This window comes from Orussus abietinus, unplaced genomic scaffold, assembly GCF_000612105.2.
Source record: "Orussus abietinus isolate OABI.00-Male unplaced genomic scaffold, Oabi_2.0 scaffold61, whole genome shotgun sequence".
NCBI lineage: Eukaryota > Metazoa > Arthropoda > Insecta > Hymenoptera > Orussidae > Orussus > Orussus abietinus.
In genome coordinates this window covers 476,283-494,949 of record NW_019394279.1, presented here as the reverse complement: position 1 = coordinate 494,949, position 18,667 = coordinate 476,283, and the positions used below count along the sequence as shown (strand labels likewise).

The following is an 18,667-nucleotide window of genomic DNA, read 5'->3' as shown; positions in this document are numbered from 1 at the left end:
TTTTTTAATTTATATCATTTTTTCTTTTTAATGAAATATTAAAGTCGTCATCTGTCAACGCTGAGAAAATCGATGCTTATCAAGATCAAGATTATGAGGAGGAAGGCTCTTATGATCGGCGGTTTATGAATAGGACAATGATAGAACGAGTACGCTACGCTATAGGGATCCCCATTGATGACAAGAGTATCTCGTGTACGGGAGAGATTCATGGGGTTGCTCGCAATGTCAAGGCCACTAGGGTGGCGTGCACATTGAGGGGTGGAGGCCTATGGGGAGAAAGAGAAAGAGGCTGCGAAACTGCTGGTCCCACCATCGATCCGTTCCCCTTCCTCTTCTATGTGCACCCATCGGTCCAGAGTAGAACGCAATTGCTGCCTCCATTCTTGCTTTCCCTTCGAAACGATTTAACACTGTTTCTATATTAAAAACGTATCAATATTTCGAAATATTTAAAACTGTTCCGATATATCGAAACAGTTCTACCGATGTACACCGTTAAAAAAGTTTATTGCAATTTTATAATGATTCCGTTGAAAGTTTTTTTTTTTTCTCCAAACATGGTATTCTAATTCTTTGACATCTTCAAACGTCTACAACGTTGCTTACAAATTCAGTACGTAATGTGAATAAATTCCAGGAAATTACAACGCATGATTATTGCTATTATATTATGATTTATTTGGAAATTAATCGGGAACACTGATGCAGTTTCATGATCTCGAATCTATAATCTCACTATACTCTTGTGTACTAGAAGCGAGTTTTTAAAATATCTTTTGACGGTGTATATTGAAATGAAAAAGATATGACAAACGTACTGTGAATTTTGGAGAATTTTGGGTGTAAAGGAGCGGCGATGTAGAGGCATTTGATATTTCAAGGTGATATTTTCCACGGTGCAGGCGAGGTCGGAGCGACTCGCGTGATTTATTTCATCCACCACGCCTCCTGGGGGGGAAAAAAAGTGAAGAAATAATAAGAGGTAAGACACGGGAAGAAAAATCATAAGCGCGCAAAATCTCGCTTTTGAGAATCGTTTCTTAGCCGAGCGGAGCGTGACGGCCGCGGAACTTGTTGTGGACTCTCGACCGGTTCTTGAAAAGATCTGGCCTACAAGTCAAAAGTAGCACCTGCGCCCGGTTAATAATTATTCAGAGACCGTGCTTTCGATGTTAGACGAGGAAGCCTTGATATGCATCGACGCGGGTTAGGTCAGGTCTGGATTTTACGAGAGAAACACGCGTAGCAGCCGGTTTTCGAGTCGAGGTGTCGCCCTCGTTGTGCTCGGCTAATCCGCGGTGTAAACGCATGCGCCATTTTATTTAATTGGACGGTATCGAGTAGTTGCACCGCCCGGCTATTTTATTGGACGGGGTGCAATTGGGTGAGGTTAATTGCGGCAGGAATGAATTGCACAATGCGCATAATGCCGATGAAATATTGCGCGACGTGTTTTCTGCGAATTCGACGTGGAACGTTCCGGGAGCGTCGTGCATTTTCCCAGGTACCAGGTCGAGGGTTAAGTGATAACTCACCGTTATTGGAACCGAAGGGTCGTTTCAAAGATAGACGGAAAATATGGGAATGAGCGCGATAACGCGGTCGTTTCGAGCAACGTTCCTCGGTCTGGGGCTTTATGAATCGTCGGTGTAAATGGCCTTTTAGGCCCATCTTTTAAATAGATGCATTCCTCGGCTACGTCCTCACGCTCTGCCACTTTTTAACGACCGATCCACATTAGCGAAGCGTGCTCGAGCATGAATTCGCGGCCCGGAATGCAATCAAAACGCTTAAACGAGACCGTTTACACCGCGACGTGTGCGTCCGGTTTAACAGCCCGGTTTAAATCGTTCGATTGTGCCTCTGCCGTTTTAACGTGAAAGGGTCTTACCCAACGCTGCATTTGCTGTTTTGGTAAATCCAGTCGGCGGTTGTCGACGTTACGCCATGGAAGGCGATGCAGTTCCTTAGTACCCAAACTAAAAAAGAAATGCCGGCTGATGTTACTAAATGCGTCCGATTAAAAGATTCCCAGTTACCGTTAACGAGAATTGAGACTAATGCGGCTAGAAAATTACGCTTACATAAATCTGGTATTCCTAAACTGTTGACATTTTTCTGGTAGGACATTCTCGTTCTTCCGTCCAGAAATTCTCATCGGATATATCAGGAATGGTATTAGCGCGACCAGGTGATATTCTACTGGATATACATGATACTTCTAATCAGATGAATAGTATGGGCATGCTTAACCTGATTCAGCTGAAATCTAATTCTTCTACCTAGACAGTTTCCTTTTTTCCATCCTTCCGGACGTTTCTGAGACCGCTCGTGACTTCTTAGATTTGTCGGTACCCCGACAGTCCCTCGAAGAAGTCCCCGAGAAAATCCATCTAGAATTGGGGAAAAAAAAAAAAAAACATCTCGTCTCTGTCGTTACTGCGTATTTAGCAAAGGGCACGCTCATATCATCGGAGGCTCGGTGCGTTTCGAAACGGCCGGTATTCACGACTTACCCCATTGTATCGTCGGTTGCGTTTACCTCGAATCGTCGGGCAGAGCCTTCGATCAAAAGCCGGAGTCAAAGGTGTAAATCAGTCACACCTCCCACGCGGTTAATTTATCCTCGCGAGGAAGGATCCGACGCGACGAGGCACCTTTCTCGCCGCGGCCGCCATCTTGGAGCGGCGCGCGCACCTAACGCCGGCTCGGCCGGTAACGGCGCGACTTGCCGTTACCTACGGCCGAGCCCAGAAAGCGTGGGCCCGGGGGCCTCGAGGAGCGCTAAGAGGGCCCAGCAAAGAAATAAATGATTATTTTCTATTCAGCGCGTCGCTCGGCTGAGAATCTATTGAGAAATCGCCGTGTAAAAGGCGAGGCCGCGCGCCGCGTTGAGAAATCACTTCGCAACGCCAATTTAATCCCGTGAGAAGAACCCGCGCGCGTCCGAGTGCGTGCACGCATGCGCCGAGACTCAAGATGGCCGGATTTCCTTTTGCCGCCGCCGGCCCTCGAGAACTCGAATCGGCATCTTGCTTTGTCGGGTCTTCGTTAACGTAACGCCCTACGGGGGAACTTAATAACCAGGAAATAGGGAACCCGGCTAACGGCCCGGATCACGTGGTCGCGACGCCAAGATGGCCGACGCGGGGTTTTCAAAAATTCCCGAAAGTATCAAGTGATTTCGAGAGGCTCGCTAGAAGACTTGGAACATTTCCAAGGCTTTTATACAATGAGATAATGTAATTTTATATGACTTACAAAAAATGTATTATGAATTTAGCGCGTGACCGCACAGTTTTGCTATAACCTTGGGTATCGATAGTGCATGGGTTTTATGAATATTTTTAATGTTGCAAGACACATGCCAGGCGGTAACATTTATTTTAGTCCGCGGCTAATTTTTCATACGTCGGCGTGTATCTCTTTCTCTCAGTGTCGTAACGGTTGCTTTAAATGTCGACGAAGAGCCGTCGTGGGAGTCTTTCTTTTTTTAATGATAATCAGCGTTGTGATATTAATGATCGGTATTACGTAATAAGTAATCAACGTTGCGCAACCGAGGCAACATAAAGTGCCACGGGTAACTATTGTACGGATATCGTCAATGCACGTTCTTCGGAGAATCGGCATGGAAGGATTTGACAATCGGACGCGTGGGCAAAAAGTGGAGGGCCCTGTGGGGATTTCGACGTCGATTCTTTTTTCTTTCTTCTTTTCGTTTTTTTTTCTTCTTAAGGATTATCGCGCGCGCCTTTCGTAGTCTTATGAATACTCGGAGTGATTCTACTACGTGGCACTTGTAAGCTCCCTTGTACGACGACTGTGATGTAAACCGGAATTAAAAGGGATTCTGCGAGGCCGTTTTTTCCGTCGCTTTTTTAAGCTCCCTTGGATTGTAGGATTAACGATGTCATACGGTACATCCACTGGATGCGTAACGAGTTCACGTTGAATTTGCAGAAAATATACAGGAAACATTTCCGGGAATGTAGACTTCGATGCTCGGTCGTGCTACGTCGATGACGCGTACGTCTTCTTCGGGGTTCACTAAAAATTAAAAATATTCCCCAATCCCAAGTGCCTATAATTACATCTCCCATTGATCCAAGTACCCAATTAATCTCCTAATACAAAATTCCTAAGAATACCTACAGAGTGCACATTTAATTTACCGGAAATGTACATTGAACATCCCCAGGGATTTAGACTTCGATGCTCGGTCGTGCTATGTCGACGACACGTGGGCGCTCTTCAGGGTTCCCTAAAAATCTAAATCATCCAATCCCGAGCGATTATGACTTTTAGATTTCTCTTTAATCAAAGCACTCAATTAATCTTCTAAGAAAAAGTGTAAAAATCAGGCCAGAAGCATAGGCGAGGGTCAAAACGAAAGAAATAATCGTTGTCTTCTAGGTCTGGTTGCGAAAGTCCTTCGATGGTCCGCTCCTCGGCAAAAAGTGTCAGATATTGCCTAAGAACACACATATCTTCGTCTTCGGGAGCACGAAGGCGAGCTCTGGGCAACTCGAGGTCCACCGATAAAACCGCTCGACTTCTTGCGCTTACATTTCTTTTTTTCTTTTTTCTCCCCAGCCTCTTGATAATACGGTTACTCCCTGAAGAAGTGCAGCTGCAGTCCTCGAGAGCCCTGAAATCTAATCGGCGGGTCTTCGGTTCTGTTTCAGGAATCCGTGCGGTCCCGAGTGGCCATGGATTTCACCGGCAGCGTGGGCAGGATAGTGGAGGACCCGAAGGAGGCGAAGGACATCGCCGAGAGCGAAGGCATCATCTGGAGAAGAAGATGGAGGCCCTTCTCGAGGCCACCTCCGGGCTGCGCCATGGTCAGGCTGCATGGTCTCGATGGTGGCATCCACGTTCTTCAACCATGGTTCCATAGTGGCATTAAAAGGGAACTTGCTGCAGCCATCATCCGCGACCATGGCTCCGTCGACGGGTAAGTCCAAGAACGAGTACCCCTTCGGAGGTACCGAGCAAAAAGTGCGATACCTCGGAACTCCATACCAGAAAAATTCATCTTTAACATCGAGTAGGCGTATTATCGATATTAACCTGCGAAGTTAAAAATGCAATGTTATCATTTTATAACGTATTTACATACTTTATGCGCATAAATTTACGTAGAGATTTATAGTGAGGCCGGTTCACCCGTGAGACATGAAATTTAGAATTCTACTATAAAGTTAGTCATTAACATACATGGGTTGGGGGCAAGGGGCCATTCACTTGGAAATCAATGAAAACCGATTGCCTTTTGATTTCATATGATAGACGACAAAGCGATTCGGTACCAGGTGTGACAGTCGGCTTTAAAATTCTGGCAATGGTTCGGTGATTTCCAAAGATTGCCATTGATTTCCACGTGATTTCGAGCACGAAAATCCACGATTTCCTGAGTGAATACCATCTCGATTTGGCGGGAAACGGACGCGAGTCGATTTCTGCCGAGATAGGAGAATTATTGATTATCGGCGATTATCTTAAAATCGTAGAAAATCTGTCGCGCCCTTACGTCGGCCCGTGCACCGCCTTTACGAGGATCGGTCAATGATAGCGTAATGGCCGCCACGAGCCCGGCTGGAACCGGTTAAGAGTTACGACCTCTAAAGTGTTCACGGAGACATGCCCGACGTGCGGTTACGTAACCTTTAACGCGATTACGACCGATCGTAAATCACGATAAATTCCGATCGATAATTCTGCGGAGGGGAGGGAGTCGAATTCTGCATTTCCCCCGCGTGGCCGTGGAAGGGAAAAGTTCTGCTCCAAACGTCGCGATGCATCGCCGATGCATTGATGACACTCGTCACGGGATACTTCCGACATTCTCCCCCCTGGATGACGGTCGCTCATTGAATTAAATCCATCGCCCGTCGTATCTCCCTGAAAAAGTGCTTAAAACCGAACATAACCTCAAAAGCATTTTATTTCTCCCTAACAGTGAACGTGGAAATAGTGGGCATTCGCTCGTATCACGGAGCCCTCGCTCTTAGCTGTAGATACGTGCATTCAAAATTCGTCCACAAAATTCCTGGACATGTCATCCTCGGTGGTAGAGAACGGAAAAATTCCTGTAGAATTGTATGGTGTACATTTGCCCGTGATAATTAGTTAAAGAGATAGTCAACTAGGCGCCTCTCCACACTTTGCTATCTACAACCGTAGGACGCGCTATCTGACGGCGTGCGATCCGATTTGCGTTCCAGTAATCGAACGGCTGATTGGCCGACTTTCGATTAATTATCACAGGCGAACGAGGCATCGTAGAGAAAAGTTGTACAGGACTTTTCGACTCCATTTTCACAGAGGATTGCGATATAAATCGTGGGTTCGGATCCTACCACCCTGAGTATGAATAATGGAAGGCGAGGTTCTTTATTTATTTTCTTTTCCTAAAGGGGTGGGGCCTAGCGTTCATTTGGCTTAAAGACGACCATGGTGCAAAAGTCGACGACGCGCGCGCATGCGTCGGGCTGTTAAAGGCATTAAAGAAGCCGCAGCCAGTCGCGTTACGGCCATTACGCGTATTAAGTCGGCGGTTCTTGCGGCAGGCGCTTCGAATTAGTTCGGCTCCTCGGCTAATTTCCCTTTCGAATTCGGTCGGCGCCGGATTCGGGGATTCGCCGGAGCGTCGTAGCTAATGCGACCAATGGGGGGCGCAATTAATGTCCTGGGAGTTCGGCTCGAGTGGGCACCGTCTAACGACCCCTTCGCTCGAAAGGGACCCCAAAGGGCCCAATAAAGCGAGGAAGAGGCCCCGGCGACGCTGCTCGTTGCAAATTTACTTCTAATCAATTAGCCGAACGGATTGGGAACAATGCACTTCCGATGCATCAGCCACAACGGCTCCCAATTTCGGATGCAGCAGATTATGGTGCGCCATTTTGCCTTTTACGTAGTTGGCGCGCGTAAAGAGACCACGAAGCCTTGAATGCGGATGCGATATATAATGAGAACGTTGAAAAGAAAAGGGAAATTTCGCAGAGTTGGAAATGACTTGATCTTGATTTTTATTTTACTTTAACGTCACTTCACATCCACGTAGTTTGAAATGAAAAATCGGTAACAGAGGGTTAATGGTTAGTAATTAATTGAGATAATATCCTCGCGTTTTAGCTCGTGAATTTACGCCGTTGTAACAGAAATTTCTCTGTAAAGATAGAGAAGGGATTCGCCGAAGCGGTCCGAAAACCGGGAGCGTGGTTAATGCCGAGAAAGTGAGGTTAGCTCGCCTCTTCGGAGCGCCTCGCGAGAGGGAAAGAGAGGGCGCGAGCGCGGTCAGGGGAGCCAGAAAGAGACGCCATTATCAGCGACCTAGGGCAACCGCGGTCGCGGATTCGCTTGAAATCCATTAACCAAACGACCTGGGGACAATCCTGGGATACAACTTCCGCAAGTCCGACTGCGGCGAGGTCCCAATTTCCATGCAGCGCATTCGGGGCGTCCGTTTCGCGAACTCGGTAATGCCCCGTGTAATGCCGCGCCGTCGAGCGGAGGAGAGGATCTCTCTTCCCGGAAGCCTCCGGCTTCGAGAAACATTAAAAGGAAACGGCGTAATCTCCAAGGAGGAGGGCAGCCAGTTCCTCGTAAAATGACCGGCCGAAAAAGGGGAGAATTATTTCTATAAAGAAGTTGTTTACACGCAGAAATCGGCCGCGCCGGTTAGACCCTGAAAAGATGTACCGGTCTCTAGGAAGTGAAGTTCTCCGTGATTTTTCTTAGATTAATTAATAAGAGTAGTTTCTATGCAATTTCTACATAGATCCTCCTAGGAATTGGGATCGTTGCCACAAGAAGTCTCTTTATCGAAAACGGAATCCGCGCACTCGTTTCCCCGTTTTAAGGTATTCCGCGTTTACACCGCTTTCTCCGGCCATTCCGTTAATACGTTAATACCGCGCATTGTTGTTTCGCGTTTATTCCCTTGTTAGGCCACTTAGGAAAAGGCGGTACACTCCCACTTCCGGTTGTTACGTTCGTACCCGAGAATTACAGGCCTTGTTTTGCGTTTAACGCATGTACCGAGCCAGATCGAGTTGCACGACATCTAAGGAACCTATTTTCGGGTGAATGAATATCCCACGTACCGAGAGAAATTAATGTTCAACCTCACCACGAGCTGTGTGAAACTGCGAAAAGTGAAAATAACTTCGTAAACTACATTATTATATACAAGTTATATTTAATAGGATATTTTCCCAGGTAAGATTTACCCTTAATTTTTCTCAGGGTGGCGATAAACATGTTAGAATTATCAAGAATCGTATGGTTTCATAGCTGCCAGTAACGTCATGCAACAGAGGGTTAACATAAAGTCCATCGTACACGCTCTCTAAGACCCGTAGCAAGTACTTTTACAAGACCGCTTAATACCGCCGGGCAATAAAGAGTTTCTTGTGGCAAAGGTCGCTTTTCCAATTCCCTCTTAGAGGCGAAGTTCATCGTAACGTCGTCGGAGCTAAAAGAGCCCAGGGGTCTTTCCTGCCCCTTTCTTCCTCTCCTCGGCACCGGACTTCGGGCCAGGACGAGCACCGGATCCTTGCGAAGGATCCTTTAGGGTCCTTTTAGGCGTCGAGGAAGAAAAGGGGACGTCGGTAATGAAGGGAGCAACAAGCAGCGGGCAAAGCCTCTCGAGTTTTACGATCGCGTAGCCGCAGTGCAATCGACTTTACGACCGACTCGCCGTCGCATTTTTCATGGTCGGTCTTCTTATTGCATCTGCTGACCTCTATCCGCCTTTTACGACGATTTTCATTCATCCCGCGATACGCCTCGTTCGGCGAGCTCCGTTAGAGCGGTTCGGCGAAGCTAAAGAAAGGTCTAAAAAATGGGAAAAAAGCTCCTACCAATGTTACTAGATGCGCCTGGTTGAAAGATTTCTAGGTATTAACCCTGATAAAAATCGACGGAAATTTACGTATCTTTTATACAGACCTCTTGGCTCACGCAAAAACGTAAAATGGAAACATTACAAATCAGAAACTGTAGAAATACCCGTTACGCTGTATTTTCACCGTATTGATAAATTTTTTTTTTTAACTTCAATTAAATGTGACGTTACGTTATCATTAACTGCTATTTATCGTGACATCGAAATAACGAGTATGTCAATTTACATGGGCATTTTTGTCAGTGAATCAGAAGGTCTGATTAACGCGATTAACGCGAAATTAGGAATTCGCTTTGGATTTTCCCGAGAAGAGTAACAACGTACCCAGGCAATGTTTTGCAAAAAATATGTTATACGTTTAAACAGATAAATAGTAAGACCAGATATAATGATCTAATCCAGTTAAAATATTCGGAATTCTGGTTCTTTTAAGTAGGCCTCCTTTTTTTGTTTCTTTTTTAGTGCGAAGAGCACTGGTACTACCGTTGCACGCGTACCGACTTCTTTTGCACCTCCTCTTCATCGCCTCTCTTAGACTTTATTGTTCCTCGTAGCCAGACTCGTTTCCGGCTCGTATTCCGCGGAATAAGGGTCTGGTCTCGCCGCTCGCCGATTTGCGTTTTTTCTCTCTCCCCATTTTTCTCCCCCTTTTTTATTTTTACGCAATTTCGAAGTCGGCACTTAACCCGTCCTCTCGTTTTGCGCGAGTTCTTCGTGCGTGCTGGTTTAATTGAATCTCCTCCTTGTTGCGCAGGGTCTTCCTCGTCAGAGAGAGCAAGAGCAATCCTGGAGCCTACGTCCTGACTTACAAGTACAGCGAGAAGGTCTTCCACGCCCAGATTCAGCCGGTAAGAGCTCGTAAAATCCCCGATGTTTCGTGTCGAATCGAAAGTTCTTGCTTCGACCAAACATGTCGGAAGAAGTCGACGCAACGAACGAGCGAAACTACCTCTTCGGTATTCTGTTACCATTTCTGGTAGTCATTTGATACGTCTCTTAAGCCCATACCCGTCTCGAGTAACGTGGACACTTTGTTCTTCATTGTTGCCCAGAAAAGTCGCAGCCGAAGCGGTGGTTTCGATCTCTATCTCCTTTTTTTTGTTTTCAAACTCAGGACGCGATACCAAGATGGCGGCTTTGGTCACGGCGTTCTCGCTTGAGTATTTTTAGATTTCGCCATACCTTGTATAATAACCATCTAACAATTGTAAGTGATATGCAAAGTAGGTCTTAGTTTTGAAAAATCTCTGAAGTCTCGTATCCGTACCTCAATCGTAAGGTTAAAAGACGTCTTTAGTCGTTCAAGGTGTTATGAAAGTGGCATACATAAAAAAGAAATTCTTGTTCGAAAAATCAAATTTTCTGTGTTTCAAGACCTCAAGAAGGAGGCTATAAGGTCCTAATACCCATAAGATTCACTTTGTTATAAAAAATGTTAGATATCTAGAAAAAAAATTGTTTAATCTTGAAATTTCGAGGTCAGTAGTACCTTCCTTATAGTCTTCACATTCACGTTGTAAAGTTTGAAACGATTCGATTCGGTAGATGTCTTTCAACCGTAAAATTGATACATGAGTACCCAAGAGTGTAAGACCAAGACTAATCGTGCCCATGACCAGAACCGCCGAAAATTTGAATAATTCGCCCAAACATTTGCCTTACATTCTTAAGAGTGCCGATCAGCTAACGATTCTTCAATCTTCCAGGTGTTCGACGAGCGCCGCAACTGCTGGCTGTACACCCTCGACAAGGGCGTGACCAAGTTCTACGACCTGCTGCAGCTGATCGAGTTCTACCAGCTGAACGCAGGTTCCCTGCCGACGAGGTTGACCCACTACGTGCAGAGTGGGATTCCAGTCCCACCAACGAGGCCAGAAGATGGCGGAGCATCGCCATCCCCACCAGAAGCAGCTCAGAGATTCAACTCCAAGAACAACGAGCTGCCCAATCCAGCCAGCATTTGAGTATAGCGGTCCCAGCGACCCGGCGATTTCGACGAGCACGTTACCACTTCGTCTAGCGTGACCAACAACAACCATCACAGCAGCCAGAACAACAACAACGTAAGCGCTGGGCATGGCAACGTTCGGTCGACGTCGTCGGGATGCTGGACCCTCTGCAAGGGGAGCTGCGGCTAGCAGGACGTCCAGGTCGAAGTTGGACCCTGGTACCATGGTCCATTCAACGGGACACCAGCTCTCCAAAGCGAAGAGGACACCTGGACGAACGAGGAGCCTGCGAGTCGAAACCTCTTCGGGGTCGAGAGGGCGCGTTCGTCGCGTTTAAAACATCAGAGGACAACAAAGAGGAGCGACGTCGACCTCCAGGGCTATCACGCCCCGGAAGTCGATGGTCGCTCCTCTCTTCAAGGTCTCTCGTGTGGGATTCTTGAATTCTCGGGGTGGGTTAGAAGTTATTAAAGGATTATTGACGCGTGCGCGTGCGCCTTAGGACGGGTCGGACTTCCGGAAGTCACGGGGCCCTCCCTCGAGGAGGACCCTGAAGACGGGGCAGCGGTCCCTCGACAGGGAACCCTAGGTCCTCTCCTTCGTCTTCCTGTAACGTAGAATTGCGTAGCTAGGCTGATGTCGGGATTTATTAATAAATTGTGGAGGGTGAAATCGATGGAGAATGGGAAGGAGAGGCTAAGGGGTACCTCTTAAGTGTTTTTATCGTATGTTAGAAATAGGCTTAAGGAAGATTTTCGATTCCTTACTGTCTAGTGGATCTTAAGGTGCTCTTAGAGACTCGAGAAAACGGATTAAGCGCGACTAATGCGAATTATTAGCGAGGCCAGGAGTCTCCTCCTGTCGCGCTGGCTTTGCCGGTAGTTCCCGGTGTTCTTTCCTTTTTTTTACTTTTTTTTTTCTTCTTTAATCTCTCGTACCGGAAATTACCGCCCTCGAGACCTCGGAGTACAAAACAACGTAGACGCAAGACCCCCCTTTTCCTTTTCTACGTGTCGCCGTGCAAAACAAGTGTAGCCTTAGAGATGTAAGCGACGTGCAAAGAGCACGCCACGATCGGCGATGTTCTGTGACCAATGCGCAATTTCGCGCAGGCAATAAGACGTTTGTGACTCGAAGTTCAGTCTTTCCGGCGAGTGTGCCCGAGTTATTGTATGTTCGTGCGTGTGTGTGATCTTCAGGAGCCCGAAAGCGGCCCCTATTTGTGAGCTAGAGTCGCGATTCTTCACGAGTAGATATANTACATACTTGATTTCGATCAATCCGCGCGAAGTCCGCTTCTTCTCGCGAGCCTTCGCTCGCCGAAGAGTCCAGAAATCTAAGAATCAACCGAAACCTAAGAGACCCTACGATTTATACGTTCGGCCATTTTCTACAAAATCTATTTTTCAACAGAGGAAGCTCGGGAGGTCAACCTCGTTTAGCGACACTCATCGCCGACCGCTCTGTCGTTCGCGTAATTCTGGACACTAGTTTAATGTCATTTCGATTTGTCATTTGAATAATATCGTAATGGAGTCGCGATCGTATTTGTCGTGTCTTTGTAGGACTTCGTCGCCATTCAGACCATTGTTGGGGCGAGAAATCATCCTCGGAACGACCGAATTCTTTCGCACGGGAGAGGGTGGAAGTGGTGGCGGCAGTTCAGGCGAATGTTCGACAAGATGTGTGTTTGTTCTGTCAAAGTTCAAGTACGATTTAGAATAAACTCTCCTCGTTGCATCGGGGAAACGGAGGAGTCGGGGCTCGAGTTTTTGAGCGAATCGAGGAACGAACTCCGTCCGAAAATACTGGAAGGATTTAAGGTTACATGAAAGTGGCGTCCAAGGGCTTCGTTTATGAAACTTTTCTCCGGACTGGGTCTACGGAATCGGTTAAAACTTTACAATGTGAATATGGAGTCTGCGAGGGAGTTCCTGACACCCGTAAAATTTCGATTTTTTTTTTGTTTTAAATTTGTTTATGGACATTTAAAAATTTTTTTATACATGAAATTTTATCAGTGCCAGGATCATCTTTATAGTCTTTACATGAACGGAGTAGAATTTGAAACGATTCGGTACATCCGGTTAGGAGAAAAGCTTCATGAACGATTGATTCCTTGGATGCCACTTTCGTATCACCTTGATAAGGACTATCCAGCGTCGTCCTTTTGCTAATATTTCCCTCGGTTTATGTATTTTAAGTCGACCCTTTGTTGTTCTTCCATTCGCTTGCGATTCGACCTCGCGGCATCCGATGTTCATGATCTCATACATTACACGAATGTTTTGGACGTGCGATCGGTTCGTTACTGATTATTAATTAATATAAATGAGGCCGCGTGAAAGAGTGGGAGAGAAAGTTGAAGGCAGAGGGTGTGGGAACGACACAGAAGAGATGGGACGAAGTAGCAGAGTATGTGTGGTTTAAATTAACTCACGGAAATGTTTTATCGCGCCGATAACGAAGTAGCTTTAACGGATATCAAAGAGGCATTTCTTTCTTGTCGCTTCCCAAGATGATCACCCCCACACTTTTGATTTAACGTAATAATATCGAGAAGTACAATCATTATTTATATAAGCGCTCGGGCAGGCGAACGTTTGTGTTTGCTGGTGGAATAACGTTTTTTAACTGTTCTAAATTGTTTCAATGACTGGCGGAGTCTAGAAAATTAATCGTTCTGCGTGTCAATTTATCTTGTGATTGAAATACGATTCGAAGGAGCTGAAGTTAACGTAGATTAAAATGTTTTTCTTTCGCATACTCTGCGAGGTGTATTAAGTCAAGAGTCTTAGTAAGGAATGACTGCGGAGAGCCGAATGCGTTAGTGAAAAAGGGAGAAAGAGAGAAAGAATAAGGCGAGATATAGTGTAGACCGAAAGAGGGAAACAAGGAGCGGATAAAATGGGGAGGCAAGAGAGAGAACGTGATAGAGATCGATCGAGGAGACAGAAGATATACATATAAATAAATAACTAAATGAATATATATATATATATATGTGTGTGTGTGTGTATAGGACATATTCTAAATTATACATTTTGTAACCGTGGAAGAAGTCTCTCGACTGACAACGCTAATAATCGAATCTTGTAATCGGGAACCTAATATCGAAGATGAAACGCGGTCGGACGAATCGATAGTCGCCGCTTAGGCCGATCGATAAGGAAGATCCTGGACGTAGGGAACGAGGGGTGGGTGGGTGGGTGGGTGGGAGGGTAGGTCCGTGTTTAGGGGGAGGGTTGAGAGGGGAGGGTGCGAGCAAAGAGATCACTCAACGGCATGGAAGGGTTCAAACTGCTCGATCGATGCATATCACCTATTTTCTATGTTTATAATCACTAATATGATCAATCCCCACTTTTCGACGTTTTATTATTGCCGTATCTTTTAATTAGCTTGTAGAGTTCCAATTTTACCACTTTCTTATTATGACAATTGGTCGAGCAGTTCGGGCCTCAAAGCGTTGAAACAACCATCTTACAAAACGTATTATATTTGCGACACAATAAGCCCCACGTACCTTTATTACTTCTTAATGATACATTTCGTTAATTTCGTTAATTTCGTTAATCGTTTATTTATTTTTCCCCGGAACGTCGAGCGAGGATGGGCGAATGCCTCGAGTTTCTCCCACCTCGTTCCCCGTAATTCTTTCCGATTTCGTTCATCGCCGCTTTCCTTAATCTTGCTTCTGAGCTGACTCGATCACCACCTTTCGTAATTTTAAGTCTTAGGCACTTAGGCGCTTCTTAGAACTGAATATTAGGATTACCTACGGAAAAGGCACCCCTTTTCAAGTGGATATGATGTAATGACTTTCGTAGTATGGAGACTCCTGGCGAACGACATCCGACCTAACCTCGCATTCAAGTCCGCCTTCTCCTGCCTTTGTCCACGTCTGCTCCTCTCACTCTTGCCCATGGCGCTCCCATGATCCTCTCTTTTTCTGCCGCTCGGCGGAAAGCGCGAAAATTCAACTTTTGGCATCTTCGCCTTGGGCGCAAAAGGAAAACGTGTTCGGCCTTCGCTGTAAATATGTCTATTTAGGCCAGACCTACAAACTCCTTTGTCTTTCCAAACCCTCGGGGCTCTGACAATTTGGAAATCATCATCGATCGCGGTCAATCGGTGTTGATTCACCAAGTCGGAGGCCACGCCTTGCGAGTTCTTCGCTCTAACCTTCTTTTATCCCAATTCTGACTACCGACAGCACATACCCATGGTTCGACGCATTGCATGGGACATTACGGACTGCCCGATAATCGTGCACACCAATAAATAGGATCATTAGGATATAAAGTATTGATAATGCTATCGGCATGCTCGTAGTTTCCCCTGGAATGCATTAAACTACCAATTTCTTCCTACCAGAGAAATCCAACATGGCGGCGGCAATTAAGCGATTCCGTTTCGCATGAAGGACTACGGATACATTCCTATAACCGTGTACATCAGTAAACTTGAGCATTAGAATAACGCGTAATGATGATTTCATCGGTATATCTCTAGTTTTCAGGGTATTAATATTAATATTTGGTGGTTTGCAGTGTTAATGGCCACGAGTAGTCTCAATAGCTGTGCACCGCTGACGTTACGAAATGTTTGTATTCTTCCATTGGAAACTATGGGTATATCGATAACTGCGCATCGATAAAGGAGTTTCAGTGCAAAAGATATTGATGTGCAGTCAAGACGTCCGTAGTTTCACGGAAAAGTAGCGATTTTGTCCTGTCGGAAGTTAGTCCCGCCATTTTCCCTCTTAGCTCGGTGCTGTCCGGACGCGAGCTCGACGGATGTCGGCCGCTCATGAGCCACCAACAAGTAAGAGTTATATAAATACATAACGATTATTAACGACGTAAATTATAAAAGTATATTTTGTATTATCGTAGTCCGAATTATTATACAGCGAGCGAGAGTGGTCTGTGAGACTGAACTACCGTATTCGACGTGTGTCCGATTTCACCAACGTCTGTTAATTAATAAAGGCGAGAAGTGGAGGAAAAAAAGAAATAAGAAGGAGCAAAGAAAGTGGTAACGGAACGTTTAAATCTGTCTTTTCATTTACAACACTCCCCTGGCCATATCTTTTAACGCGATTCTTCGTTATCGAACGAGTTCTTACTTGGTACAAAATATTCGGATTCATAATTCAAGATGGCGGCCCATCGTTTTAACTTCTATTCAACCGGAGCGCATGTAGCGAATATTTTGCTCAATAGGGGTGATCGCTTTGACAAATTTTCACGAAAAAAAAAGAAGAAAAAGGGGGTTAGAAAGATAACGTCTTCGGATTCTACTCGACTCGCAGAGTTAACAAGGCGAGAATTGATGCAATCCGAGGTTCTTTATTTTTTTAACTCGGCCACGAGGGCTTTTCCTTTTCTCTCTCAATTCCTGGCTAAAAAACGATAACTTACCCCCAACCACGGCAGACCTTGGTGAAATTCGCACTCGAATCGAAGACATTGACGATTCGATTAGCTATTAGGCTGAACTGTGAGATAATAATATGAGAGAGAGGGGGAGCGCCCTCGCAGTCGTGACGTGCTTTATAAGGGAGAATGATGATCTAGCTAGTGAAAGTCATTTGATTCGTGGTCACATTAGAACGCATCGCATTAATTCGCATAGTTATGCTTTGCACCAGATCCAATTTAAGTCTCCGACTTGTAGGAGACGCGAGACTTCGCAAAACAGCCATCGAAGTCTCCGATGAAAAACTCGCCGAACATTAAATCCCAAGAGTAAGGGAAGGGACTTTTTAGAAACCCGAACGCGGCCTTCTTGCGACTCCTCGGGAAAATGTTTTCGCGCAGCTCGTCATTCCGAAAGGAGAGAAAAATATGAATGGCCGAGAAAAATCCCCCGGATCGCCAAAAAATTCGACTCCAACAGGAGACAAGGACGACAGTAGAAAGCGCCTCGAGGAGATAGTGACGATTTTTTTTCTTAAAAGCTCTGGAACGACCAAAGAACCAGAGTTTCTGCCTAACGACGATGTCTTGGACCACCCTCTATTTCCTGGAAATTCTCAGGGCCCAAAGTTACCTTGCTAGTAATAATCGTTTTTTAAGACAGAGGTCCCTTGGACGTTAGGGGTGGTTGCAAACATGGCGTCGATGGCGAAACGCTTGTAAATATTATATGGCGGACTTGTAGATAATTATTACCAGCGACCTCGGAGTGAGTCCTACTATCATCTTCTCCACGAGATGCAAATATTATCAAAGGGGTGATACCGGCTTTTTCAAAATTTCCGAGTAACGATGCATTTCGTGCGCAGGGTCCACGTTTCTTCAGAGCTACGGTCGACTTGGAAGAACTCTTGGGGACCCTCGCCGATTGTATACCTTTATATTTTTTTAGTCGCGTATGACCATCGAACGCGAGTCGCTTAGAATTAAATTCGACATCAACGCCTGTAAAGGCAGACCTCGTCAGGTCCGATAGAACGCATCAGTATTAAGTCACTCTCTGTCGTGACTCGAACCCTGGTCATCCTAGGATCTTCGAATCCTGAGTGTGCTCGATGGTGAAATGATCCAAAGTAGAGCAGAAAGACAAAATGGAGAGTAGTTCGAGAACTCACGATACAGGGTGTCTACGATCGAAGCGACCAAGGAACGTAACGGTCGCGGTGGGACGATACGATTAAATAAAACGCACAAATGTGAGGAGTTAGAGCAGCTCGTCGACGTCTAGAGTGGCGAGCGACGTGTTGACTGAAGGATTGTCAGGAAAGAACGATTTGTCGATTAGCAATCGAGGTGGAGGGCCTCGTATTTGACTTATTTCCCCTTTAAAGGATATCCGAAAAAGATGACAAAGGTCAGTCCGCGCTGGTTCCACGTGAGTTCGACTTGGCGGAACATCGAGTACGGACTGACCAAACGTTCAATTCTTTATTAGTCCGATTTATGTACGACTAAATCGAGATCGACCAGAGAAGCGACGAAGGGTTCTCGAATGTCGCGACGTTGATCGATGCGGTCGAGTAAATTTTAATAAATGCCTCGATCAACGTCGCGACGCTCGGGGACGCCGGAAACTCGCGAGACTGGATAACCTCCTACGACATATCCACCCCCTGAAAGCATTCGTTCTCTCTTCTACTCAACGGTAGTTCGCAATAATGTAAAACACATCCGTAGCACCGCAATACTTGGAGACCATTGTTATACCTTTGTATGGAATCTTTAATATGCAATAAATCAATTCAGTATACCGTCAGCGGTCTGTTTGTCGCCTAAGTTCGCGTCCCCCGACCTAACCTCATTTCGCTTAAAAAGCGAACTCGGTTATCCCATGCAAGATCGCTAGGTTTTCTTTTTAGTCGTATCGTACTTCTCGATTATGGAAACCCCGCGAAAGCGGTCGGAAACTTAACCTAATAGTCAACGCTCAACCCACGCTGAAAGCATCAGCTCTTACCATTCAATAAAACCGTAATATCCGCAGTCTTTTAAGATTTACTACCTTTTCTGAACAACCTAGATACTACCGAAATTATACAATTCAAACAAAGATTATGAAAATTTGCTAGGGTGTTCAGAAAAAATACCGCGGGTTTATGTAGTGCGTGACTACCACCACTACTTAACCAAACCTGGTCCGGGGTGGTCGGCAGTCGCGAGTGGACTGAGCTACGCTCGCAGCGCCGGTTGGCGAGCCGCTTGCTGATTGGTCGAGCCGCCGAATCGGCATGCGCGCGCACGCTCGCAACAGGTAGGCTGGGCGCAGGCAAGTCGCAGGTGCCGCCAGGGTAGCCGAGTGGAGGTTGACTCGAAGGTGGGAG

The 18,667-nt window shown here is 46.0% G+C and overlaps 1 protein-coding gene across 1 annotated transcript in view; it reads left to right on the top strand.

Annotated features, from left to right (window-relative positions):
• LOC105699995 (growth factor receptor-bound protein 7) overlaps window positions 1-12,121 on the top strand; it is a gene marked incomplete at its 5' end in the record, with an annotated part of 54,678 nt that extends 42,557 nt beyond the window's left edge. The window contains 3 exons of the mRNA XM_023434920.1: window positions 4,692-4,960; window positions 9,669-9,762; window positions 10,621-12,121. Coding sequence (XP_023290688.1) covers window positions 4,692-4,960; window positions 9,669-9,762; window positions 10,621-10,878 — 621 coding nt within the window. The remainder of the gene's footprint in view (window positions 1-4,691; window positions 4,961-9,668; window positions 9,763-10,620) is intronic.
• Between the last annotated feature and the right edge of the window lie 6,546 nt (window positions 12,122-18,667).